This window comes from Cibotium barometz, chromosome 32 (assembly GCF_041138505.1).
Source record: "Cibotium barometz isolate CiBa-2024 chromosome 32, ASM4113850v1, whole genome shotgun sequence".
NCBI lineage: Eukaryota > Viridiplantae > Streptophyta > Polypodiopsida > Cyatheales > Cibotiaceae > Cibotium > Cibotium barometz.
In genome coordinates this window covers 25,672,682-25,700,112 of record NC_141077.1, presented here as the reverse complement: position 1 = coordinate 25,700,112, position 27,431 = coordinate 25,672,682, and the positions used below count along the sequence as shown (strand labels likewise).

The following is a 27,431-nucleotide window of genomic DNA, read 5'->3' as shown; positions in this document are numbered from 1 at the left end:
GAGGAGGCTCCCGGCACCCCCTTCTTTGCTTGCATAGTAGAGCTAAGCTGTATGATTTAGATGCCTGAGATTGATGTCACTCCAGCAACAGTGGGGCATTGGCAGTCCCAAGGCCTTTCTCAGTTTTTTTTAAGATTTCTGGAAGAGGCTGTGGAACATGCCACCTTTCTGATCTTCAATGGATACATGAATTTGCGGAGTTGCACATCTAGTAGGTGTGTGGAGCGTAGGAGCATTAGCAAGCCTTGCATCATCTCCCCAATGACAAGATTCCCAAGGCCTTTACCAATCAATATGTTTTTAATCATAAAACACCGTAGGGAATAGTTACCACCATAAGCTTGTCATTGTGAAGAATGGCATTGAAAGATTTGCTTCCACACACCATGAGATGTGCAAGAAGAATATTCCAACCAAGAGCGGCACAAACATGCATGGAAATGTACCTTCTTCAGGTTGAAAACGAAATCCACATGACTCGACAAGATGCTAGAGAGTTTGAGACAATCAAGTCAACCAAACGGGATCAAAAGCAACGATAGCTTGGTTAGAAGCAAAGACCAATTAAAGCTTGCGTTTGATTGGTCTGCTAGGTATGTCTTAACTGAAAGTTGGAAAGCCACTTTAATCGTTCCAATAAGTGCATTTCTTGCTTTAAGTGCATGTATGTAGGATTTGATAAGATAGTATCCAACCCAAATTGATTCAATTCCTGGTTCTATCGCTCTATTCAGAAGGCGTGAATTAGTAGAGAATATTTCATGTCGTGAAATAGCAGGATTTAGTTCACGTCGTGAAAAATGGTTCACGTCATGAAACTACAGAAAAAACATGGTTCACGTCGTGAAACAAAAAGTGTTTCACGCCGTGAACAGCTTCAAAAAGTCACATGCCGTGAACTGCTTCAAAAAGTGTTTCACGCCGTGAACTGCTTCGAAAATGGTTCACGTCGTGACAAGAAAGCATTATGCAGCCAGGAGTAGTCACAAATCTCCGCCCATAATGTTGCTCTCTTGTCCAAAGCAATTGGCGTATAAAGAGTTGCAATCTCATACATCTCAGCATTTATCAAACATTGAACCACCAACCAGTGACCATCCGGTTCATTATGCGCTAAATCCGGTTGTACTCATGTCTGACCAACAAGGCAACTCCTGAATAGGCACCCAGGCTTGCATAGAAGATGCCATAACCAGCAAAGTGACCTACTTGCCCTACGAACTCATTTTGATCATGTCTATATCTAGTTTCGTCATATTTACATAACACCAGAAATGCCTCCATTTATTTACATCACAGAGGCCATTGACATTGTACGTAAAGCATTTAAGAGGGACTACCATGAAAAATATGTACATGAACTTTCTTAGGATCTATACTTTGCATGCCATCATTAACAAAGACTAACATTGCTAGTCTGGTGAGTATAAACAAACTGGAGTCAGTTGCAATGAAACTACTCACTAAGAGGATTTTGGATTGAGCGGTTTCTGTGGGTAGTTCTTCTCTTGATTGTTTGAGAAGACTATCCCACAGTTTATATGTACTCTTTTCTTATTATTAATAAAAATACATCTTCACTAAAAAATATATATATATATGTACATGAAAATAGATGACACGGCTTGCTCAGGTGTCTGCCATTTGCATGTGTTCCCTATTATCATTATGTAACATATTTTCTTGCATTTCATCTTCATGTGCCTGCATTAGCAATTCCATCTCTTGCACTTCCATAAGAGTGTGTGCTCTATGTAGCTCCACCATTTGTTCCCACTTCTTTCCGACAATATTATATTGCAAATTTAACGTAGCCGTGTGCGAGGAGGAAGCATCCAAGGCCCAGTTTCTTGCTGGCAATGGCTGCTTGCGGTGCAACACTGGTCTTTTAGGTGTTTGCCAACCATCATTTGCCGACTTTTCTTTTCCCTTTTCTTTGCCTTTTTGCATAGCTTGTGAATACGGTACATTTGCATTTGCAACAGATGAGGCTGCTTTTTTTGCCTTATCGGTTTGCCCTCTTGCGACGACGACAGGAGTTGCATACACTTTCACATTGATGTTTGATGTTGAATGTCGGACTGCAACAGGCGGTGGAGGATGCAACACTGTGGGACATTGAGTGGCCATATGACCAAAATTTACCACACGTGTAACATGCACCAACACATACATCCCATTTCAACTCATAGTAAGCTTCACCCATATGAACCTCGTCTATCCCACTACAATGGACGAGGACGTGGGTTGAGTCGTGTCCCAAAGTATACAAAAACCGTTCCTATTACGCGAAGGAAGAAGGTGGGCATATGATTGTATCAAGAGAAGCAGCAAGCCCAGGCGAATCCCCTTGCATGTAATTGGGGAAGTTGACTACTTCCACCCATAGTGGGCATCTATGTTTGATGAGTCCTTGATAATCTTTAGTGAGCATCCATGGTAAGATACGCTCCATTTGATTTCCAAAGTACAAAGGTGATTTTTCCAACATCTACAGCTTATACTGATTTTCAGTGAGCAGCACTTCATAAAATCCTTTGTCTGTGTAATACACTCCCTCCACGTAAGTGCCACCTAGTAAAGACTGAAGCCATTGTGAAACATCACTTGTCATGAACATCCTACCTGGAAAGAACACTATGATTGCATTTTGCGAGTATTGGCAAGACCACATAAGGCAGCTTGAGTTTGTATTTGCTGGCCTGTGACCTGCTGTGCGCATGCGTCTTGTGACATGCGACCACCTGTGACATGCGTCTTGTGACATGCGACCACCTGTGATCTGCAACATCACCCAAGTATGCCAAATTATACTCACTCCAGATTGTCCAAAGAGCCCAATATCTCACCCAAGAGAGAAATAGTGAGTATTGAGACAAAGACCTCATAAATCTGCCAAAGAGCCAGAAATGTTTCCCAAATCTGTGACTCGGGAAACGGAGCCGAAGATAATCTGAAATTCTCCTGAGGAGGATCCTAGAACACGGGCAGTGCCAAAGCAAATGAAGAACAGTCTCTGCAGGAGCGTGACATCTTAAACATGTGGATGGTGCAATGTGACGTTTAGCAAGTGTGACCCCCACTGACAATGTGCCTGTCATACATCTCCAAAGAAAAAGTCTGTTTCAATGGCATTTTACACTTCCATAACATCCTGAGATTCTTCCGCCACCATGAGAGGGGCTTCCTTATATGCCACAGAGAATTAGCATGTTGCTGAATCCATGGAGCAGGCTGAAGAAGCCTGTAAGCTTTGATGGAGGTTAAGGCGGGAAGAGGAACAGGATGAGTGCATGTAGCAGAGGGTTGCAATTGCCAATCCGTAAGCTTGTCTGTGTCAGCCACAGGAGGAACAGGTAGAAAAGGATGTAATAAATCTGCAATTTTCTTCCATATAGACCTATGATGCATTCCCAATGCATAGGAAGCAGTGGCCTGAGGAAAAGATAAGACATAGCCCTGATCATCTACCACATCATGTATGTATCTAATTCCCAATTTCATGAGATTGTATGCCCGAACAGGTTCCTGTAAAGCAAGTGGAATGTCAAAGATGGCACTCCAATGAATACTTTCTTTCCTTATTGAGTTTGTCCCCGAGCAATTATCAGGAGCCCATTTGACCTTAGAAAGTACTTGTTTCCAGTCAAGTATCAGAGCAGTAGAGAAAGGATAGCCAGGTATCTTCCCTACAAATCTCCCAATGACTACCTCCTCCCAATGATCAGTAATCCAATGACCATAAGCACAAGTCCTCATGTTGACACACATGGATGCTAGCATACAAGTCCATGGCTGTTTGGTGGAAAAAAGTATGCAGCATAGTTGCCTTCCTTGCAAGTACATGATATCTTATATTGAGGACATTAAGTCCACCATGCATCCTAGGAGAGCACACCATTTCCATCTTCATCAGTCTCAATGCTTTCACTGCAGTTTTTGTCCTCCATAACAATTCCATAGCTTGAGACATAAAGGCTGAAATATCCCTGGAGGACCAATGCAGCAAAGGCAAATAGAACTGGACATATGACATTACAGTGGATTGTACTATTCTGAGCCTGACATGAAGAGGCCAAGTAGAAATCCTCCAGTATTCCAGTTTATGTTGAAGTCTTTGGAAGATCCATTTTAGCTGCTGCTTCTTGGTGATATGCCATCCTATGGGATATCCCAAATGCCTGACTACATCTTTGGAATGCACCACCTGATCCGGCCAAAGAATAGAATGCCAGTCACATTGTTTCAGGGAAAGTAATTTAGATTTGTCAAAATTGACATGCAATCCCGCTGCCAAGCCATACAATGAAAGAGTTACACACACACACACACACACACACACACACACACACACACACACACACACACACTCGTGCGCGCATACATACATACATATATACTATTGTGCTTATTCTTTCTATCTTTAGCGGTGCATTTGTCATATCAACTACTTATTTGCTATACTAATTCTTTCTATTTGCTACTTCCCTTAGTGCTAGGCTTCATTATGGTTGAGTCTACCCTGCATCTCCAGAGGTTTGACAAAAACTCGGTACGAAGGGCTTTGTGTGAATATATGCTCTTATGTGTGTGTGTGTGTGTGTGAGAGAGCATATCTTGATACAGAGTTCTACACCCACTATTGGGCACTGATGACGTTAGTGGGGATGTCGTAGTATCTAGTCCATACTATGCATAATGGAGTTGATAGTTATGTAGTCTTGTGGGTTGACTACCATGAGTATATAACATGCACGTTCCTAAAAGATGAATTTGGGCATGTTCCTAGATTCATCTAGATATATAATTCAGCCGTATTAGCGGACATGCAGATTTCACATTGTGAAGTTTTCATCCGAGTTGTGGCCAGTTGATATTGTGCTTATTCTTTCTTTCTTTAGCGGTGCATTTGCCCTATCAACTACTTATTTGCTATACTAATTCTTTCTATTTGCTACTTCCCTTAGTGCTAGGCTTCATTATGGCTGAGTCTGCCCTGCATCTTCGGAGGTTTGACAGAAACTCGGTACGAAGGGCTTTGTGTGAATATATGCTCTTATGTGTGTGTGTGTGTGTGTGTGTGTGTGGACTGCGTGTGTGAGAGCGTATCTTGATACAAAGTTCTACACCCACTATTGGACACTGATGACGTTAGTGGTGGGGATGTCGTAGTATCTAGTCCATACTATGCATAATGGAGTTATATAGTCTTGTGGGTTGACTACCATGAGTATATAACATGCACGTTCCTAAAAGGTGAATTTGGGCATGTTCCTAGATTCATCTAGATATATAATTCAGCCGTATTAGCGGACATGCAAGTTTCACATTGTGAAGTTTTCGTCCGAGTTGTGGCCAGTTGATATTGTGCTTATTCTTTCTATCTTTAGCGGTGCATTTGCCCTATCAACTACTTATTTGCTGTACTAATTCTTTCTATTTGTTACTTCCCTTAGTGCTAGCTAGGCTCATTATGGCTGAGTCTGCCCTACATCTCCAAAGGTTTGATAGAAACTCAGTACGAAGGGCTTTGTGTGAATATATGCTTTTATGTGTGTGTGTGTGCGTGTGTGTGTGTGTGTGTGTGCGGAGTGCGTGTGTGAGAGCATATCTTGATACAGAGTTCCACACCCACTATTGGGCACTGATGACGTTAGTGGGGATGTCGTAGTATCTAGTCCATACTATGCATAATGGAGTTGATAGTTAGAGAGTCTTGTGGGTTGACTACCATGAGTATATAACATGCACGTTCCTAAAAGGTGAATTTGGGCATGTTCCTAGATTCATCTAGATATATAATTCAGCCGTATTAGCGGACATGCAGGTTTCACATTGTGAAATTTTCGTCCGAGTTGTGGCCAGTTGATATTGTGCTTATTCTTTCTATCTTTAGCGGTGCATTTGCCCTATCAACTACTTATTTGCTGTACTAATTCTTTCTATTTGTTACTTCCCTTAGTGCTAGGCTCATTATGGCTGAGTCTGCCCTACATCTCCAAAGGTTTGATAGAAACTCAGTATGAAGGGCTTTGTGTGAATATATGCTTTTGTGTGTGTGTGTGTGTGTGTGTGTGTGTGTGGAGTGCGTGTGTGAGAGCATATCTTGATACAGAGTTCTACACCCACTATTGGGCACTGATGACGTTAGTGGGGATGTCGTAGTATCTAGTCCATACTATGCATAATGGAGTTGATAGTTATAGAGTCTTGTGGGTTGACTACCATGAGTATATAACATGCACGTTCCTAAAAGGTGAATTTAGGATTGTTCGTGGATTCATCTAGGTATATATATGTGTGTGTGTGTGTGTGCGCGCGCGCGCGTGCACGTGTATGTGTATGTGTGTAATACACAATTATTTTTTTTTGTGAAACCACTGCTTCATTAAGGATTGTATATTACATTCATAGCTGCTCCACAGTGGGATAGCTACCACTCAGACATAAGAAACAATGGAAAAACACTTCCAACTGCGGAGAGGAACGATCTCCGAGGTCATAAGTATCGTAGAGTGAAAGGTAAAGAGTCTTCCTAAAGAAAGGAAAACATACGATTTTCTCACATGGTAGAAAATTGGCTAATTTCGTGCATGGTAGATCGTCCACAAAGCCTAGTATCTAGTCTAGGAAAGGAAAACTATGACAGTCTGTCCAGGAGAACACGAGAGGAGAACACGAGAAGAGGGGCATGCCTATAACAAATGAATAACTGTCTCTTGGCGATGAGAACACCTTTTGCAAGAGGCAGGTGCAATGTTTCTCTTAGCTAAGAAGGTGTGAACCAGGAACACACCCACAATGCATCTCCACAAGAAAAGTCGTCGTTTGAGAGGCAGTTTGCTCTTCCAAATTGTAGTCAAAGAGGCCTTCCACTAGCGAAGAGGTATGTTTACATGCCACAAGTGATTTGCATGTGTTTGATTCAAGGTGGGGGGAGAAATCTTTTATAAGATGTAGCTGTCGTGAGGTGATGGAAAGAGAAAGGAGAATAACCTGGGAGTTGCCTATCAAATTTCTAGTTTCTTAATCTTTCCTCGTCCTCAAGTGGAGGCACCGGCTGAAAATCTTGCAATATAGAAATTACTTCTTACCATGTGATGCATACCCAGACAGCCTGTGGAAAGGAGAATATATTGCCTTGATCATCAACATCATCATCAACTAGGCGTACACCAAGTTGGAGAGGAAGTATGCTTTTCTGGGTTGTAGGTCAGCCAATGAGTGCTGAAAATCCCTACTCCGATGAATACTTTCTTTTCGTAAAAAGTTGCCTCTATCTGGAGGTTTGCCCGACCAAGAAAGATGACAAAGAAGCATTTGCCAGTCATGTATAAGTTTGGTGGAATAAGGGCAGCTCACAATCCGGCCTTCAAATCTTCCAAATATGACATCTTGGTGGGAAACTTTCCAATCCGTAAAAGATTTTCTTTTCATTGTTGCAATCAAATGTGCCATTATCAAAGTCCAAGGTTGCTTTTAGTGAAGAAATTCAAATAAAACTCTCACACACACACACACACACACATAGATATATATAAAATGTATATATATGTGTGGGTGCGTGTGTGTGCATTGCATATTCTCCCATCTTTGATTGTAGTGTTGATGTAACTTGGGATTACAATTTTGTGCATTTCTAAAGCTGGTTTGTTCATCTGTCTCGTGTTTGTTGTACAAGACAGATTTTTTTTTAATTAAAATAGAGTTGAATTTGTCCAGCCTTTTACACAGTCAATGAGAGTGTGTTTGCCACTTAACCTATTTTTTTGTACTTGTTGTTTGACAGAATGTATGCAGCTTGCGGAAAGAAATAGTGCATGGGCATCCAGGCATTGCGGACATCTCTATGAGGAGAGATAACAAAATTGTTGCCACTGCTGGTTGGGATCGCCGGTAAGTATGGATGTTAGGCTTGTATGTAATCTATCCACCTTTTGTTTGGAGTTGCATTTTGACTAAAAGATATACACAAAATTTGTTTAGAAATTGTTTTGGGCATGGTTCACTTTCGCAGTGAAGGGTTGGTGAAATGGCAGACATTGTGAATATGCTTTAGATCTTATATCGATGGAGTCTAATTGTTGACTTGTTTTCAATCAGAGTGCGCATATATGATTACCAACGAAGTCGTGCCTTAGCAACGTTGAAGTACCATGCAGATTTGGTAATGATCTATCTATATATAGAAAAAGAAACTTTGGGAATAAAGTGTATGCCTGTTTTCTTGCTTACTTACATGCACATGTGTTCTATGATGATATATGCTAGCAAGCCCGGTGGTGGATCAATGGTAAAGTTAGCTTTAAAATGTTTTGATATGTTGGACTGAAGAAAACAGTTTCGATAAAGAGCAGGAAATAGACTAATAAAAATGTAACCTTGGGATGCTTACACTTTTATTTGTACCTGACGAGAACATTTGAATCAATTGAGGAGTTGATACATAATTGAAACAAGATCCTAAAAACTTCTCTTTAGAATATCCTTGTGTCCAAGCAAGATATTGGTTTGAGCCATGATCAGTGACTGGGATCTCCACACTAATTCCTTAAAAAAGGACTCATAAGATATAGTCTTCATGATCTTCATTGGACATGCAAGACTCAAGAGTTGGATGCAACAAAGATTAAGATTAATGATCCCATAGAAAGGAGTGCAAGCCTTCACAAGCCTAACCTAGGAAACAGTGATGCCCTAAGATTAAATGCTCCCATAGAAAAGAGTGCAAACCTTCACAAGCTGTACCTAGGAAACAGGGATGCCCCATGGTGTATCCCTCGATGTTGGTGAAGCATAAAACATAAAGGGAAAAAACCTAGATGATTGGGCTAAGAGCTCCCATAATTATCTGTTCACCACTCCAAAAGTTGATGTCAATGCAAGTTGATTGAAGCATCCGCCCTTTGGCCTGTAAGTTGCTGCCATTGTCAGTGCAAATAGGTGTTAATCCTCCCAGTGACTCCACCTTCTTTGTAAGTTTCTGCCATTGTCATTGCAAATGGGCGTTAATCCTCCTAGTGACTCCACCTCCTTCTTTGCAATACGATTCAAGAACATTTCATAGCTTCATGAAAGGATTTGAAAACATTTCGTACAATACTTAGTCATTAGGGTTGCTTGGCTCCTGTGAAGTTCCCCGGGACTATTAAGCGTGCAGTGATTCCTCTTGATATGGTGCTCTCGATTCTACTTCGTTTGATGCACTCTCTTCTAGAGCAAGGGATTGTGTACGTGAAAGAGAGAGAGAGGGGGGGCGGGGGGGGGGGTGTTAGGAGTTTGTGTTGTGCAGTGTAAGATTACTAAAAAATTCCCATAAACAATACAATGCATTGGAGAACGTGATTGTCCCACCATTGGCAGCAGTGAGCACAATCTTCCCAACTTCTTTGACTAGATAAGAGGAGTTGTTTACACATGTAACAACACATCCCTTGGGTGCATCTCCCAATGAAGTAAACAAGTAGCAGTGTGACATAATGTGCTTGCACCACTGTCGAAATACCAGTGATGTATGCATGCATCATAAAGAGAAGGATCATAACTACACTAACCTGGAATACTCATTCATCCTTAGCATAGTTAGCAGATTGCTTCCTTTCAGCACTAGGTGATGATGCATCGGCCGTGTCTTTTCTCTCTCTCTCTCTCTTTTGCAAGCCTCTTCATGCATTCATTAATGTAGTTGCTTGACTTCCGATAGTTGTTACATTTGCCCTTCTTCTTGGGATTATCAGTGTCACCCTTGTCAACGTCTTTACCAGAAGAGGCAGCTGAACCACCTTAGGCTTCTCGCCATTGGTAACAAATGATTTGCCTTTACCCTTTCCTTGGGCAACAAAGGCTTAATCCCCAGGCTTTATGCCAGACTTGTTCACCCTAGATTGCTCTTCTTGCGAGAGTAAAGAGATCAACTCATCAAACGAGAATGATGAGTTGGGATTGCCCTTAATCAATAACTTGAGTGTAGTGGCAAAACCCTGATGCGTGTCAGGTAATGCATTGAGAATAGTAGTGACTAGAGAGCTGTCCGGAATGATCTCATCAATGTTGGCAAGTTTCTCTCGAAGGTCTTTCACCTTTGTCAAATACTCATCCATTGAGTCACTCTCATCCATACTCAACAAGTCAAGCTGTTGTTTCAAATAGGCCACGTGAGCTTCATTGCGCACTTGGCCAAGTGCATCCCAAGCCAACTTAGCAAAGACGCATGAGGGTATGTGAGATATAATGCTCTTCTTTACTTATAGAGCAATAAGAGCATGTGCCTGTGCGTCTCAGGCATCCCCTCTTGCTTGCTCCGGAGTAGGAGCATGACCAACATCAGCACCGCCAGTACATGTCGTACTCCTTGAACAACCTGTAGGTGACAAGCCACGTGTACTGGTAGAACCACTTAGACTTGTGTTTTCACTACTTGTGGTCTCCTCTCTGTTGGCTCCTTGTTCACCACTAGGAACTGGCTGCTCCTTTGGTGTAATAGGACTTGTTTCACAGCCACCACTGACTACATCCCATAAGCCTTTGGCAACCAACCCACTATGCATCATGTAAGACCAGAGAGGGTAGTTGGAGCCATCCAACTTTTCCTCTGCTCCTGACCAATTGAATCACTACTAGCCATAGCTCAATGCATATACACTGCAGACGCAAGCAAATGTCATTGCACAATGCATTGCAGACACCCAAAGCCCACTGAAAGGCAACCTTGGAGATACCAAGTGACCCAGTGATGACAAAGATCTACAAATGTACTGAAATGACATAGTTTAGGGATAGAAAAGTTATGTGAATAGAGGCTTGCTGACAAAGAAGTCAGTGATGAGAGGTGTCCGGATGCCGAATGTCAATGCCGATACCACGAATGAGTAGCCCGAAGACTCGCGGATGCACCCTCGATGTTGTTTGAGCTCTATTTTTCGAGCGGCTGCAGAGGACTTTGAGAGGTCAAATCATAGGGCTTTTACGCAAAAGTGGTATGGAGAGACTTGGGAGATGATGAGGAATGGATTCCCGAGGTGTGCTACCTCGGATGCCAGGTCGGCATTTATATCTCAGCCGAGCAACAGATTGCCCCTCTTCCTCCTGAGCATTCGGAGGAATCGTATGTATTGGAGCACCGCGCAGTTATCACTCACGGGCCGCATGGTGGTGGCTAACCAGGTTTTTTTGGCCACCATGTACAACTTTTGCCAGTTGATCTGCGCTCCTGGGGCCAGGCAAACTTGAAATCAAAGAGCTCTGTGAGAGTGCGAATGGGGAGCCGGAGACCCTAGAGTACATCCTGAGCCTGGACATATCAGTGCATCGCCTCCACGACGAAAAGAAAGAGGAAGGACACTAGCAGGTATCCCTGCCGCACAGAGGGAGAGACAGCAAAGCGATCACCTCTCCCTCCCTGTATGAAAACCTGACTGTGGGTGCTGAAGTATAAGGAAGAGATGCCTCTCCCTCCCTGTATGAAAACGTGACTGGGGGCGCCGGAGTATAAGGAAGAGACGCCTCACTGGGCCCACAGCATCTGCTAAGGCCTTGGGATGTAGACACTGGGCATCTCACTGGATCTGCTGGTCTAACCCGTGTGGGGTGGGTTTCAAGGGGGAGTAGTGGCAGTCGGGGAAGTCTCTCCAATTGGGCTCGAATGCAGGTGGAGAGATGCACCCATTCCTCCCAAGCCTGCTACCTGGCCTGCTGTGGCAGGATCTCTTTGTGGACGTGTTGCTAAACCCCATGTTCCATTGTGAAGTTGAGGTGAAAGAAAATGAAGAAGTGCAGCCCCTGACGCCCAGGGATGAGGCAAAGAAGCTCCATCCTAGCAGTCTCCCAGGATGTGCCGATAGCGTGTGACCAGAATGTCTCCCACCATCTGAGAGTGATACACTGTCTGGTCTTGCAGGGTCTTGGTCACAGCCTCTTTGTCCCAGACTGTCTCTGGAACCATGACCACGCTCAAGGGGAAGGAGAAAACCACTTCTCCAACATCGGCAGGGGTGGGGTGGGAGTGGTGCAAGACTATGGAGACCTTGAGGGATGCACAACCCTCTGAGAAGTCTCTCACCTCCACTTGAAGATGGCAGAAGGCGTCAAAGTCCACCGGGTGTCCTATGAGTCTGGGAGGCCCCCAGCTTGTGTGAACCCAGTGACAGGGCTGAGAAGATTTGAGTCGGAGAAGCTCTGGAGGGATCTGCAGCATGGGGCTGGCTGTTGGGTCTGCGAGGAAGATCTCCCGTCAGTGTCGTATGTGGAGGCAGGCCTGGGAGCGGCAGGGAGCCTGTCTTGCGGTGTCAGGTGCCGCCCCCTGAGGGGGGCGAGGCTGGATCTGCTCCAGAAGAAGGGAAGGGGGGGGAGGGGCGTGTGCTGGGGCCGGGCTTCGAGGGCCGGCTCATCAAGCAGTGTCAGGTGCCGCCCCCCTGAGGGGAGCGAGGTGTCATGTGCACAGTGCGTATCTACCGTGTGCTATACGCATGCAAGACTAGTTTCGAGGCTTGGGGAAGCTTGGAACTAGGCAGGCTGATTGACGAGCTGAGTTAGGGAAATACTAACGGGCGGGCACCCAAGTATGGACGGGCGGGCGGCCAAGTGTGGACGCCCGATGACCGGCCAAGAGCCTATAAAAGGGTGGCCAAGGTTAGTTATTGGATATAGAGAGTCTCGCGAGTTTGTGAGAGCTCTATGGTCTTGGAGCCTGGATCTAGTGCAGACGTGCACCTACTTTATGCAGCCGAGGCCGGCAGCAATCTCGAGGCCCGCGAGGGCAGCTTCGCGGCGGTATGGGACGTCGCGTGGAGGAGATTGGTCGGTACGTCAACCTAGTTAGCTCAGCTCGTGGCTCGGTGGGGACAGCCAAGACTGTGGGCTTGCCCACGGCTGTCATGGTTGGGAGGTGAGTCAGGCCTCCACCCCCATGCTTGTTTGTTGTTCGTTTGTTTGCAGGATTCGAGTTTCGAACCAAGATCGATCACGAGGGAAGATCCGTGGGGATTTGACAGTGGTATCAGAGCATACCTCGTGAACGAGCAAGTCGGTAGGTAGAGAAGAAGAGGTCGAAGAACGGTATGTGTTAAAAAAGCTTGCTGTTTTTTCTGTGCATACTGCAGTTTTCAGATTTTGTATGTGTTTTTCTTCATCAAAGACACCCATGTTGATGGGAGATTGTAGGTTGAGTAAGGGTTGATTGCTTTTGCAAAGAAGAGAAGTTTTGGTTGTGCAGTCGCATGTACAGTCGTGAGAGAAAACAGAAAAAAAAAAAGCATGATAATTTTCGTTGCTTTTTTGAGCACGTGAGCGAAGGAGAGCAGCGTTTGAGAAGGTGGCATGTTAGCGGATTTGCACGCTCGCAGGCTGGACAGGTGTCTCTGGCGTTGGCTATAGGCGGCTGCAGGCACCTTAGGCCTGCGCAGCCAGGCGGCCAAGGCAGCTCTGCGCAGCCAACCCAGGCCTACGCTAGGCATATGGCCAGGCTAAGGCAGCCAGCCCAGGCGGCGCCTAGGCCAAGCGGGCAGCGCCCAAGCCTACGCAGGCGCCCCAGCCAGGCAGCGCCCAGGCCTACGTGGCCATATAGCCCTTGCATAGGCTGTCGTCGCAGGCGCCGATTTCAGCTTCCGACGGCAGTCGTGCAGGTGACGGCAAGAAAGCAGCCGGGATATTGACGTCAGCAGTCCACGTTGGCAACCGGCAGCTAATCCAGGCGCCAGGAGGGAAGCGAAAGAAAAAAAAAACACACGTAAGGAAAGCAACGTTTTTTATGCTTTCGTTTTTGTTTTTGTTTTTTTTTAGGGGAGGTTAAAATTTTTAACTTTTAAAAGAACCCCCCCTCTCAAAGGTTTCAAGATGTTTATTTTTTTTAAGAAAAGCGAATATATATATCCATATATATATATATATATATTAAAAATATATATATATATATATATTTATTTATTCAAGAAAAAAAAAAGAAAAAAAAACACAAAAGCTAAAGTAAAAGCTAAGCATAGCTTTTCGAGATTTTTTTTTTTTGGCTTTTGGGAAACCTTTATAAACCCCCTCACATGGGCTTCTTGCCACACATCTCTCGAGTTCTCAAGTTCTCCAGTTTTCAAGCTCTCAAGCTCTCGAGTTCGTTCGCACTTTCATTGTGCAAAGATCGAATTTTCTCTCCGCGTACCCTCTTCACGATGTCGACCCAAGAATCAGAGTTGGAGCCCCTCGTGGAACGCGAAGGCTTGCCGGCTACGGAAGGCACTGGTGCCGATCTTTTTGACGAGTTTGTGTCAAAATCAGATTTCCAAGAGTTCAAAGTAGCTCTCGAAGCTTCTTCGACGGAACATCAGGCACAAATCGCAGCTCAAATGCAAGCTTTGCAGAACTCCATCGCTCTCTTGACCACTACCCTCTCTACTTTCTCGGGAATGGATACCTTGGCTTCTGCTTTAGGCCCCAATATTACTCCGGAACCGTTCGGGGGCGAGCAAAAGCAGAGAACCAAGGAGATCGTGGACACTTGGCTACATAAGTGGCAAGTTCACTTTCAGTTTCATCCATATGATGATGGAAAGAAGATACAGTTAGCAGCAGGTTTCCTGTCCGGCAAAGCTTTGCTTTGGTGGAAGGAACTGAACCCAAAGCCAACGACTTGGGCACAATTCGAAGACATTTTCAAGAAAGAATTCCTCAAGAAAGAGGATGACTATGATGTTGTTGCCCGGTTTTCAGCTTTGACCATGACCTCGCAGCACCTCACTTATGAGGTCTACCTCCAGAAGTTCCGTGACTTGCAGATGAAAGCTACAAAGATGGATCCCACTACTCTTTTGGGGTTTTTCGTAGCTGGTTTACCCGACTCGTACCGATTACAGGTTAAAAATAACAAATGCAAAACATTGGACGAGGCCATTCATTCAGCTCGTATCTATGATGATACGATGGTCTCTTCCAAGTCAAAACCCGTTACCGAGCAGGGGAACAAGCATAAAAGAAAGTTCTCCGCACCTATGGCTAACACGAATGAAGGCAAGTCTTCGGACCAACCTTCGAAGAATTCCAGTTCGACACCAGCGAAGAAGAAACGACTCCTTAAGGCTTTGAAGCTCAAGAAGGAAGGACGTTGTTTTATCTGCGAAGAAAAAGGACATATGCGTAATGAGTGCCCAGCGCAAAAGGGTACCAAGTCAAACGCAGGACCCAAGCCAAAGGCAGCTAACCAGTTGTCTTTGACAGGTACGTCAATTACTGTACTTTCTCGCCCTAGTACTTGTTCTAATTGTCTGTTCAATTCTAAGGTATTTGGCATGCATGATCTTCTCCGAGTTTATGGAGAAGTGAATGGCCATAAAATTCACATTCTGTTAGACCCTGGTAGTTCGCATAACTTTGTTAACTACAAACTTGTGCAGAAATTGAGTCTTGATACGACACTCAGCGACCATACATATGAGGTACGTCTACCTGCGGGAAGACAAGTTTGGGATCGCAAGGTCGAGATGCTTCCAATCCAGATTCAGGACTACAAAGATACTCTGGAATGCTATGTCATGCATCTGGAAAATGTAGACTTGTTATTAGGGATTGAGTGGTTTAAGACTCTTGACGTCCAGATAGATTGGTCTAGTCATATTTTTTCTTTTCAGCATAGGGACACCAAGTATAGTATTTTAGGTGATTGTATTCATCCCTCTCAGGGACCTCTTGTAAATACAATTGATTTTGGAAATATAATGAATTCTTCTTTGTACACCGCTTTCCATTGTGTATTGATTCCACTTTCTTCTTTTCTCATCCCTTCCATGGATGTGAATGAATTAAGTGTGTTTGATAGCAAAGAATTACAGAAGATACTTGATTCGTTTCAAGATATATTTCCTAAGGAATTGCCATCGGGTTTACCACCTGAACGGGCAGTAGATCATCGTATTGACTTGATCCCTGGTGCTCATCCTGTGAGTATTCCACCTTATAGGATGAGCCAAGCTGAGGAAGATGAGTTGGCTAAACAACTCGAAGATTATTTGAGGATGGGCCAGATCCGTCCAAGTAAATCATCTTGGGGTGCACCTGTGTTGCTTAGGAGAAAGAAGGACAATACTTGGAGAATGTGTATAGATTACAAAAGATTGAACAAGCTGACAATTAAGAACCGTTATCCTCTCCCTAGATCAGATGACCTAATTGACCGGTTAGCAGGAGCGAAATATTTCACGAAGATAGATTTACGTATTTGGCTATCACCAGATACGTATTCATGAAAGGCATGTCGAAAGAACCGCCTTTCGGACTAGGTATGGCCATTACGAGTTTCTCGTATTACCTTTTGGGTTAACCAATGCTCCAGCCACTTTCCAGCAAATGATGAACGATCTTTTTCGTGAACATTTGGGAAAATTTGTGGTGGTGTTCCTGGATGATATTTTGATTTATAGTCGTACTCTTGAGGATCATGTCAGACACCTCACGATTGTCTTATCTCTTTTAAGACAGAATCGACTATATGCTAAATTCAGTAAATGTGAGTTCTTTATGACCGACATCATTTACTTGGGACACAAGATCACTAGAGATGGATTGAGCATTGACTATGACCGAGTTCAGAAGGTTTTGGACTGGCCTATACCGCGAACAGTGAAACAACTTCGTTCTTTTCTCGGTTTTGTTGTTTTTCTTAGGAAATCTGTACGGGAGTACTCTCAGCTCACACTACCGATGACCGACTTATTGAAAGGTTGTGGACGTAAGTCCAATTAGCCTATCACTTGGAATAACGATTTGGATATGGCCTTCAGACTTTTGAAAGATAAAGTCAAGGAAGCACCTATCTTAGCATTGCCTGATCCTAATCGGCCTTATGTTCTTGAAACTGATGCCAATGACTATGCTATCGGGGCTGCTTTATTTCAAGATGGTAGACCGGTTGCTTTTGAAAGTAAAAAGCTAGACGACACTCAATCTCGTTGGCCAACCCTTGAGAAGGAGCTTTATGCTGTGATTCATGCTCTCAAGGTTTGGAGACATTATTTATATGGCTCCAAGTTTGTGGTATTGACTGATCATCAGTCAATCAAGTATGTGTGTGATGCGGATAATTTGAGAGGCAGGAAAGCTCGTTGGGCAGAGTTAATGCAAGATTTTGATTTTGAGATCCGGTATCGGAAAGGGTCCATGAATAATATTGCAGATGCACTTAGTCGGATTAGAGAGGTGAATACTTTGTCGTTCACGGAGATTTCTACTGACTTATTTCAGTCATTGAGAGGGCTTTGCAGGACTGGCTGCAGGAGGTCAGTGGATGATTCGGAATGGTTTACTATTCCGTAATGACAAAATTTGTGTACCACAGATCCCGGACATTAGGTCCAAGATTCTGAAGGAGTGCCATGACGCACCTTCTGCTGGACACCCTGGGGTACATAGGACACTATCATTAGTGAAACACACTTTTTATTGGCCGAAGATGAAAGGGTATGTAGAAGATTATGTTCTCAAGTGTCAGATTTGTCAGGCAAATAAAGCTGAACGCTTTAGACAGGCTGGGTTGTTGCATCCTTTGCAAATCCCAGGTAATAAGTGGGAAAGTATTTCCATGGATTTTATTACCGGATTGCCAAGAACACATCAAGGCCACGATTCTATTTGGGTTGTGGTAGATCGCTTGACAAAGATGGCTAGATTTTTACCGACCCGGAAGACTATTACAGCTACGCAATTAGCTCGGCAGTTTATCGAGCAATTGTTTAGACTGTACGGGTTACCGTAGGACATAGTCAGTGATAGGGACTCTAAGTTTACGAGTGACTTTTGGAAACTTGTTTTCGAGAAGTTGGAAACAACTTTGAATTTGAGTTCCTCAGATCATCCTCAATCTGATGGCCAGACTGAAAGAGTGAATCAGATTTTGGAGGATATGCTTCGAGCATATGTATCCAAAAGACAAAGTTCATGGGAGGATTATCTTCCTATGTTAGAATTTGCTTATAACAGTACTAAGCATACGAGTACAGGGTTTAGTCCTTTCATGCTTATGTACGGTTTTCAATCAAGATCACCTGTTACAGTAGGATTCTCAGGACTTCAGCATGATGCAGCACGTAATTTTTTGCAAGATATGCAGGAAATGTTACAAGTTGCGAAGGAATCTATTAGAAGTGCTCAAGACCGAGACAGGTTTTATTCTAATAGACATCGTTCACCTAGAGAGTTCTCTGAAGGAACGATGGTGTATTTGCGAGTTCCGAAAGATTCCGAGACTTTACGGACAGGTAGATCTTCGAAATTATCCCCTAGATACTGTGGACCATTTCGTGTTACACGACGGATTGGTTCAGTTGCATATGAATTGGATTTGCCTTCTCATGTGAAAGTTCATCCTGTATTTCATGTCAGTAGACTTAAGGAAGTACTGGGTGGAGCAGATCAGTTAGTTACTCCTCAAGAAATTATAGATGTCCAGGACATGACATTTGTTCCGCACGAACCTGAAAAGATTCTTGGCTTTCGTGAACGAAGATTGCGTCATACGCTTATCACGGAATACAAGATCAAGTGGAAGGATCGTGTTGAGGAGGACGCTACATGGGAGACATTGACTTCTCTTCAGAGAGATTACCCTGGCTTTCTAGTGAGCTCAGGAGTGAGCTCTTAAAGGAAGGGGAGTATGTCATGTGCACAGTGCGTATCTACCGTGTGCTATACGCATGCAAGACTAGTTTCGAGGCTTGGGGAAGCTTGGAACTAGGCAGGCTGATTGACGAGCTGAGTTAGGGAAATACTAACGGGCGGGCACCCAAGTATGGACGGGCGGGCGGCCAAGTGTGGACGCCCGATGACCGCCCAAGAGCCTATAAAAGGGTGGCCAAGGTTAGTTATTGGATATAGAGAGTCTCGCGAGTTTGTGAGAGCTCTATGGTCTTGGAGCCTGGATCTAGTGCAGACGTGCACCTGCTTTATGCAGCCGAGGCCGGCAGCAATCTCGAGGCCCGCGAGGGCAGCTTCGCGGCGGTATGGGACGTCGCGTGGAGGAGATTGGTCGGTACGTCAACCTAGTTAGCTTAGCTCGTGGCTCGGTGGGGACAGCCAAGACTGTGGGCTTGCCCACGGCTGTCATGGTTGGGAGGTGAGTCAGGCTTGCACCCCCATGCTTGTTTGTTGTTCGTTTGTTTGCAGGATTCGAGTTTCGAACCAAGATCGATCACGAGGGAAGATCCGTGGGGATTTGACACGAGGCTGGATCTGCTCCAGAAGAAGGGAAGGGGGGGGAGGGGGGTGTGCTGGGGCCGGGCTTCGAGGGCCGGCTCATCAAGCAGTGTAGGGGCCATGGCCCCTGAGGGGGCGCCTGGTGATGGGGAACCGGATACTGGAGCGGCTCTCAGAGGCTAACGCTTCGTAATGGTTCTCTGATGTGACTGTTGCCTCGCCTAGGGGGCATCTCCGCAGTGGTGGAGCAAGCGCTGTCCCTGATGCTATCCCTCACCTCAGCTGCCAACAGGTTGGTACTCCTGCTCCCACTCCTCCTGAGGGTGAGGTTCTGTAGGGGGAGGTGCGGGGCCAGTGACTTCGACCAAAGGGTCTGCATCTGGAGAGAAAGCATGGCTCCATCAGACGAAGAAAGCCCGTGCCTCCGAAATCATGATCGGGCTCTGCTGACAGGGTACTCTTGGCCAGGGCCGCGAAGGCGAAGGTGGAAGGACAAAATCTCAGGGGATGGGGGCGTCGGGCTCTCTGAAGGGTCAGTGTCCGATCTCTGATGACTCCAGCACTAGTGAATCCTAAGTCGCACAGCACTCTCATGGTGAGCTCAAGTGTCTCGTCTGTGGAGTCTGTGCCTAGGCTGAGTATATGGTACCACAATAACCTGGTGATGCCCAATGAAATCTGTGATGGATGTCCAAGTGGTGTCAAGGTGCCTCTGTGTAGTCCCTCTGCTGAATTTGGACTATGTCATCATTTGCATATAGGAGGATAGGCACCACAGTTTGAGCTAGCCATTTGTCAATAGAGTCAACATACAATACAAACAGTGTAGAGAGAGAGAGAGAGAGAGAGAGAGAGAGAAAGAAAGAAAGAAAGATGTATTAAACGTCCACTAAAGACCCAATGGGCCTATGAGACCAAAGTTATACAATAATGTCCATGGCATATCTCATCGTGGAACGGAAAATGAAATAGAAACAGAACAAAACTATCTCACTAAAGTAATACAAAACTGTCCATGGAAATCTCATCATGGAATACCAGGAACATGAAACATGAGAGGAGCACTAGTCCCCATTAGATGGCATACCACTCTCCAAAATATCAAGCATGGGGCTAATGAGTATGGCCGAGAGGTCTCCCTCAGCTACGTTCCAAGAATATGAAAATAAAACTCCAAAACCTAGCCACAGGGCAAGATCACGAACCAACCGCCGCACAAGTCATGATGAGATTACATACGAGAGAGAGAGAGAGAGAGAGAGAGTTATATCATACGTCTACGAAAGACCTGAAGAGTCTACACAACCAAAATGAGTTACAATAGTTCCATGAGGTGACAACCTTGCATTTACTTGCTGCCATCCGTGTGTCACAGTGGTTATGGCTTTGAAAACTTGGGGGGGCAGTTGTGGGGAGGGCCAGCTTACGGATGTGTTAAAAATCTCTCAAAATATTTTTTTTGGGTACTTTAACAGTTGTTGTGCTTGATAGGTCAATGCACTTAACTTTTTGGATGATTGCAAGCTCCTTACTTCTGCTTCAAAGGATGGAACCATTGATTTATGGTCTCTTTATCCACCACAGAAAGACCTATTGATTGTATCATAAGGCACTAATGCACATCCACCATTGAATTTGCACCTACTCTTGGGCGCTGATGATGTGACTGGGGATGTCATATCATGTAGTCTATGCTATGCATGATGGAGTTGATGACTTCAAGCATTGGGAGAGTACTTTTATGGAGTCAAGATTACACTTTGGTTTTTGTTTTGCTTGATAGGTCAATGCTGTTAACTTTTCGGATGATTGCAAGCTCCTTACTTCTGCTTCAAAGGATGGAACCATTGCTTTATGGTCTCTTTATCCACCACAGAAAGACCTATCGATTGTATCATAAGGCACTAATGCACATCCACCATTGAATTTGCACCTACTCTTGTGCAGTGATGATGTGACTGGGGATGTCATATCACGTAGTCTATGCTATGCATGATGGAGTTGATGATTTAAAGCCTTGGGAGAGTACTTTCATGGAGTCAATATTACACTTTGGTTTTTGCTAAGTTTAGAAAATAACCTGAAATTTCCATTGGTGTATATATTGTTGTACATTGTATTGAATGCATGTGCTTGCTTCTTATGGTGAGGGATATGGTCTCATTATTGTGGGTTATTATTGAGCACTTTTTTGTATGGTGGTATGAAAGATGTGCTCATGCAAACTGAACAGTGCTCACGGCAACATCAATTGTAGGAAAAAAAACAAATATTTTATAGAGGAAGTGACATCACATGTGGGCACATGCAAGGCATGCATATTGCAAACTGTCTCTTGCCTTAATCAAAGCCTCTGGAAGTGATTTGTAAGTTGCGAGGCTACAAACTACATGATGCACAAAGATGCGTAATTTGATCTACTATTCAAAAATCAGTACATCTTGTTGGCTTTTCTGTTATCCACTCTTGAAATAGTGAGTACACCCTAGCACAAGGTAGTACATCTTGTTGGCCTTTATCTTTTCCACTATTGAAAAAGTGAGTGCACCCTGGCGCAAGTGACATGATGCCAAAACTTATCTTTAATCCCATCTAATTTGTGAATTGTGAACACATTCTCTCTCTCTCTCTCTCTCTCTCTCTCTCTCTCTCTCTCTCTCTCGCGCGCGCGCGCGCACACACACACATTGGCATGGTGTATCAGCCATGGAGCTACTTGTAAGCACCCCTCATTGACACATTTTTTGCATAGCTAGTCTCTTTTTTTAAAATCCTTGACTTAGCATATATCATGGAGATATTGTACTACTTTGTTGGTCTCATAGACCCTTTGTTCTTATGAAGACGTTAATAATTTTTTCTCTCTTTTCTTTCTTTCTCGCACTCGCGCTCGTGCTTGTACTCTCTATCATGCAAGCATGCATGTGCACACAAACTTAGCTATTCCTATGAACATGTCCAGCCCAAAACTTATTGTCTTTGCAACCAAAGCTGACATTCAAAAGAACAAGTTTGACTGTAGAAGCAAAGTATTGAGGCTTGAAGGCTAGCATGTGTGGACAAGCCTTATGCAAGTGGCTGTGAAATATAAGATGTGATATTTAGCCAAAAGAACAAACCAAAGTAAAGGAAAATGCCCTCTAGAACTTGTAAGAGTTGAAGGTGTGACCATTCATCTGTATCTGCATGAGAGTTGAAGGTGTCAACGTTCATGTTTAGCACCTTGAGAGCAACTCACAAATCATTATCTTGAGTAACAGATTTTTAAAATGTAGTATGTTGCATACTTGAGTTCTTTCCTAGATGGTTGTGGTGTGGTCACTAGTAGTCTTCAACTTGACTTTGATACTAGCAATCAAAGGTTAAGTCGTCATCTTTTCTACCAAGTGGCTTTTGAGGAAATGGTAGTAGAGCCTTCAGCATTTATGAAGTTACTAGCGAGTGAGCTTAATGACTAGTATTTGCAAGAGTTTTGTAAGTTATTCAACCACCTCTCCTCTTCATTGATATCATATTTGAAGAATTATTATATACTAATTAATAATACTTGAAGATTTAGTCACCAATTTTCATGCCATAAACTTAAAAGTTTTATGAGTTGTATGTATATTGTTCGAAGGGTGTCTCTACAGTCCAAAAGACATTGAGACAAGTCTCTTTTTATAATACACAAAAGTCTTTAATGTGGAGGAATTCTATATACCTTTTGTTGTAAATGTCAAATCTTTTTCAAACAAAATCATTGCTAAAGTTTACTTATTTCATGATTTTGTTTTAAACAAGGTCAAAGAATCCTTAGAAAATATGTTAGATTAGTGGATTCACGTGGATTTTAGTACTAGCATGTGCTTTGTACGAGCATGGAAATGAGTTGAGTCCAACCATTGTTTAAAGTTTGAAAACATTCGATTGGAATATATGTGTATTAACCTAAGACCAACGCATAGGCATACCATTGATTGAGATACTCTCCAAGTTTTGTTTGATTCGTGAATAAGAAGCACAAAGGTGGGTGTTTTCCTTAATCTCGCCATTTCGAACCGTGCTTGAACCTCGCACATGCGGAGTATCATCATCCTAATGGCTAGTTGCCTCAAGCCACTACAAGAGAAAAGCATTGCACTCAAGAGTCTTACAGCCTTGTAGAGGAGCCCCCATTGAGACATCAATATCAAAGGCACACTTACACACCAACGTAGGTTTTTTTGTAACCGTATCAATTTTCCACAAGATGTTAGATAACTACAATACCCTATGATCCTACAACTAATGGATGATACGCACCTTCATTGTAGGAAAGAGTGAGGTGATTCTAGTGTTTCCTTTTAGTTATGGCATTTCTACCATGCTTTTGGATGCCTTATATCGCTATGCTACCAATAAGTACGAATTGTTTTAGGTTTCATGGACTCTTGTATAGTTTTGTTACTTAATACATCTCTCTCTCTCTCTCTCTCTCTCTCTCTCTCTCTCTCTCTCTCTCTCCACACGCATGCGTGCACGTGTGCACAACTTCTACAACTACTACAACAATGACAACTTGTACTACTAGTATTCCTCCTCCCCAATAGCTAGGATGCCAAGTTTTCTTCTATCTTATAGCTTCATGAAATAGATAGCAAAGTTACTTCTATTTGTTACATCTTCATGAGTGTAGACTTTATCTTGAGAGAGAAATAAACAAAGAAAGTAATACTAATGTCTACAAAAGACCCCAATGGTCTATGAGACGATTACCATGATACCAGGCCTTATGGGAAGTATCATGTCGAGGTTGCCTCTTAATATGATGTCTTAATAATGCATCTTTATGACGTCTAATCTCTAGTAAGTACATGCTTAGGTATCTCTAATCATTAGAAAGGAGAGGTGGATGTACTTTTGAAGTATCATTAGGAAGGAATTTGCTTCAATCAAATAATCATGGATGAAATAGTTGACCACAGTGAGAACTTTCTCGATGCAATTGGTATAATAAATAAGTTGTGTGTGCGTGTGGGTGTGTGTGTGTGTGTGTGTGTGAGAGAGAGAGAGAGAGAGAGAGAGCGTGCAAATGTATAAATTTGCTAAATGGTGTAAATGTCAAGTGTAATATCACCAATCACGACACAAGCATTATTGATACAGTTTTAGCTTATAATTGATAAAGAAAAGAAGATATATTTTAGAATCTTTGTTAATGATATATTTAATGGTTCACTATAGGTAACATAATGTTGGCAGGGCATGGCTTAAGATATCTTTCTCTTTGGGTATAGAGTGATATATTAAATGGTTGATGTCTTGTTTATATATGTTTTGGGTATAGATTGTGATCTAGGGTCTAATAAATTTTAAGACCATATTAGGGAGTTTGGAAAAATCCCATTACTTTGGGAATTAGCTTTTCAATATCTTTTTTGGTGTATCTTGATCCTACTCTTCAAAAGCTAACGATATATCTCCCATATGAGGGGGTTTCAACAAAATCTTAAAAGGGTATACTATGTCTCCCATTTTTTGATCTTGCAAAATGGGAATTGGGAGCCTTTTATTTACATGCTCCAAACCAGCCTAGGGCTTTACACATGGAAGCCTAGACCATTAATTTCATGAACATGAAAGAAGAATTGAGTTAATAGATTAAAATGTTACTAAAGATAATGAGTTAATAGATTAAAATGTTACTAAAGATAATGAGCTTGATTTTTGTTTATAAATGTCAAATCTTTCTCAAACAAAATCATTGCTAAAGTTTACTTATTTCATGATTTTGTTTTAGACAAGGTCAAAGAATCCTTAGAAAATATGTTAGATTAGTGGATTCACGTGGATTTTAGTACTAGTATATGCTTGGTACAAGCATGGAAATGAGTTGAGTCCAACCATTGTGTAAAGTTTGAAAACATTCGAGTGGAATATATGTGTACTAACCCAAGAGCAACGCATAGGCATACCATTGATTGAGATACTCTCCAAGTTTTGTTTGATTCGTGAATACGAAGCACAAAGGTGGGTGTTCTCCTTAATCTCACCTTTTCGAACCGTGCTTGTACCTCACACATGCGGAGTATCATCACCCCAATGGCTAGTTGCCTCAAGCCACTACAAGAGACAAAAACATTGCACTCAAGAGTCTTAAAGCCTTGTAGAGGAGCCCCCATTGTCATTGTCAAAGGCACACTTGCCCACCAGCCTAGGTTTTTTTGTAGCAACTTTCACAAGATGTTAGATAACTATAATACCCTATGAGTCTACAACTAATGGATGATACACACCTTCATTATAGGAAAGAGTAAGTTGATTCTAGTGTTTCCTTTTAGTTATGGCATTTCTACCATGCTTTTCAATGCCTTATATCACAATGCTACCAATGTATGAATTGTTTTTGGTTTCATGGGCTCTTGTATAGTTGTGTTACTTAATACATCTCTCTCTCTCTCTCTCTCTCTCTCTCTCTCTCTCTCTCTCTCTCTCTCTCTCTCTCACACACACACACACACACACATGCATGTGTGCACGTGCATGTGCATGTGTGTATGACTACTACAACAATGACAACTTGTACTACTGGTATTCCTCCTCCCCTATAGCTAGGATTCCAAATTTGCTTCTATCTTATATCTTCATGAAATAGATAGCAAAGTTGTTTCTATTTTTTACATCTTCATGAGTGTCTAGACTTCATCTTGAGAGAGAAATAAACAAAGAAATTAATATTAATGTCTACAAAAGACCCCAAGGGTCTATGTGACCATAAGTGATACCATGATACCATGGGTATAATGAGCCATGGAAAAGTAACTGAGAGAAAAGAAAGAACTACTATGACTAGTGTATACAAATGTGATATCAACAAGTGACCTTGTACTTGAGAAACTAGCCATAATCAACTAATAATGAAGCCCTCCTCGTAGTGAAGAGAATATTTGGTATTTGTGATGGAAGCACATCATGGTGTCAACGAACCTCTTGAATCCGCATATGTCTGGTGGAGGGTTGTGATCGTGATGCTCTAGGTTGGGGACATCTAGCCAGCAAAATAGATTGAACTTTATCAAGGACCCCTAATGGGTAGAGGAACGAACCGCTTGTGTGGGAGGTGGTGGGTTTTGATGTGGATGCATGGATGGCAAACTCAAGAAATTTGTAATGACCTTATGGAAAGTATCATGTCGAGGTTGCCTCTCAATATAATGTCTTAGTGATGCATCTCTATGACGTCTGAGCTCTAGTAAGTACATGCTTAGGCATCTCTAATCATTAGAAAAGGAGAGGTGGATGTACTTTTGAAGTATCATTAGGAAGGAATTTGCTTCAGTCAAATAATCATGGGTGACATGGTTGACCATAGTGGGAACTTTCTCGATGCAATTGCTATAAGAAATCAGCTGTGTGTGTGTGTGTGTGTGTGTGTGTGTGTGTGTGTGTGTGTGAGAGAGAGAGAGAGAGAGAGAGAGAGAGAGAGAGAGAGAGAGAGTGCGTACGTGCAAATGTATAAATTTGCTGAATGGTGTAAATGTCAAGTGTAATATCACCAATCACCACACAATCATTATTAATACAATTTTAGCTTATAATTGATAAAGAAAAGAAGATGCATTTTAGAATCTTTGTTAATGATAGATTTAATGGTTCACTATAGGTAACATAATGCTGACAGGGCATGGCTTAAGATATCTTTCTCTTTGGGTATAGAGTGATATATTAAATGGTTGATGCCTTGTTTATATCTGTTTTGGGTATAGATCGTGATCTAGGGTCTAATACATTTTAAGACCATAATAGGGAGTTTGGAAAAATCCCATTACTTTGGGAATTTGCTTTTCAATATTTCTTTGGGTGTATCTTGAGCCGACCAATTCCAAAGTTGTTGGAGAATGTGGATTTAGAACCTACTCTTCAAGAGCTTTCCAACGATACACGAGGGGGTTTCGACAAAATCTTAAAAGGGTTTACCACCATGACTCCCATTTTTTTATCTTGAAAAATGGGATTTGGGATTTTCCCAAACTCCCTAATACAATCTTTTTTCCTTTTATTAACATGCTCCAAACTAGCCTAGGGCTTTACACATGGAAGCCTAGACCATCAATTTCATGAACATGAAAGAAGAATTGAGTTTATAGGTTAATATGTTGTCAAAGATAATGAGCTTGATTTATTTTGATATAATTAGTTAGAATTTAAAATCAAGCTTTAGGAGGATAACAATAATTTTGATATAATTAGTTAGAATTTAAAATCAAGCTTTAGGAGGATAACAATAAAAAACAATCCTCTTGATT

The 27,431-nt window shown here is 42.7% G+C and overlaps 1 protein-coding gene across 6 annotated transcripts in view; it reads left to right on the top strand.

Moving 5' to 3' along the window:
* Positions 1 to 21,587, top strand: part of EMB2757 (Transducin/WD40 repeat-like superfamily protein) — a 121,403-nt gene extending 99,816 nt beyond the window's left edge. For 5 of the 6 annotated variants that reach the window (XM_086772149.1, XM_086772146.1, XM_086772148.1 and 2 more), the window contains 3 exons: positions 7,790 to 7,896; positions 8,104 to 8,167; positions 20,948 to 21,587. In XM_086772149.1, the coding sequence (XP_086628275.1) occupies positions 7,790 to 7,896; positions 8,104 to 8,167; positions 20,948 to 21,064 (288 nt within the window). In that variant the 3' untranslated portion in view covers positions 21,065 to 21,587. The other variant, XM_086772150.1, reaches the window with a different exon arrangement.
* Positions 21,588 to 27,431: the final 5,844 nt, after the last annotated feature.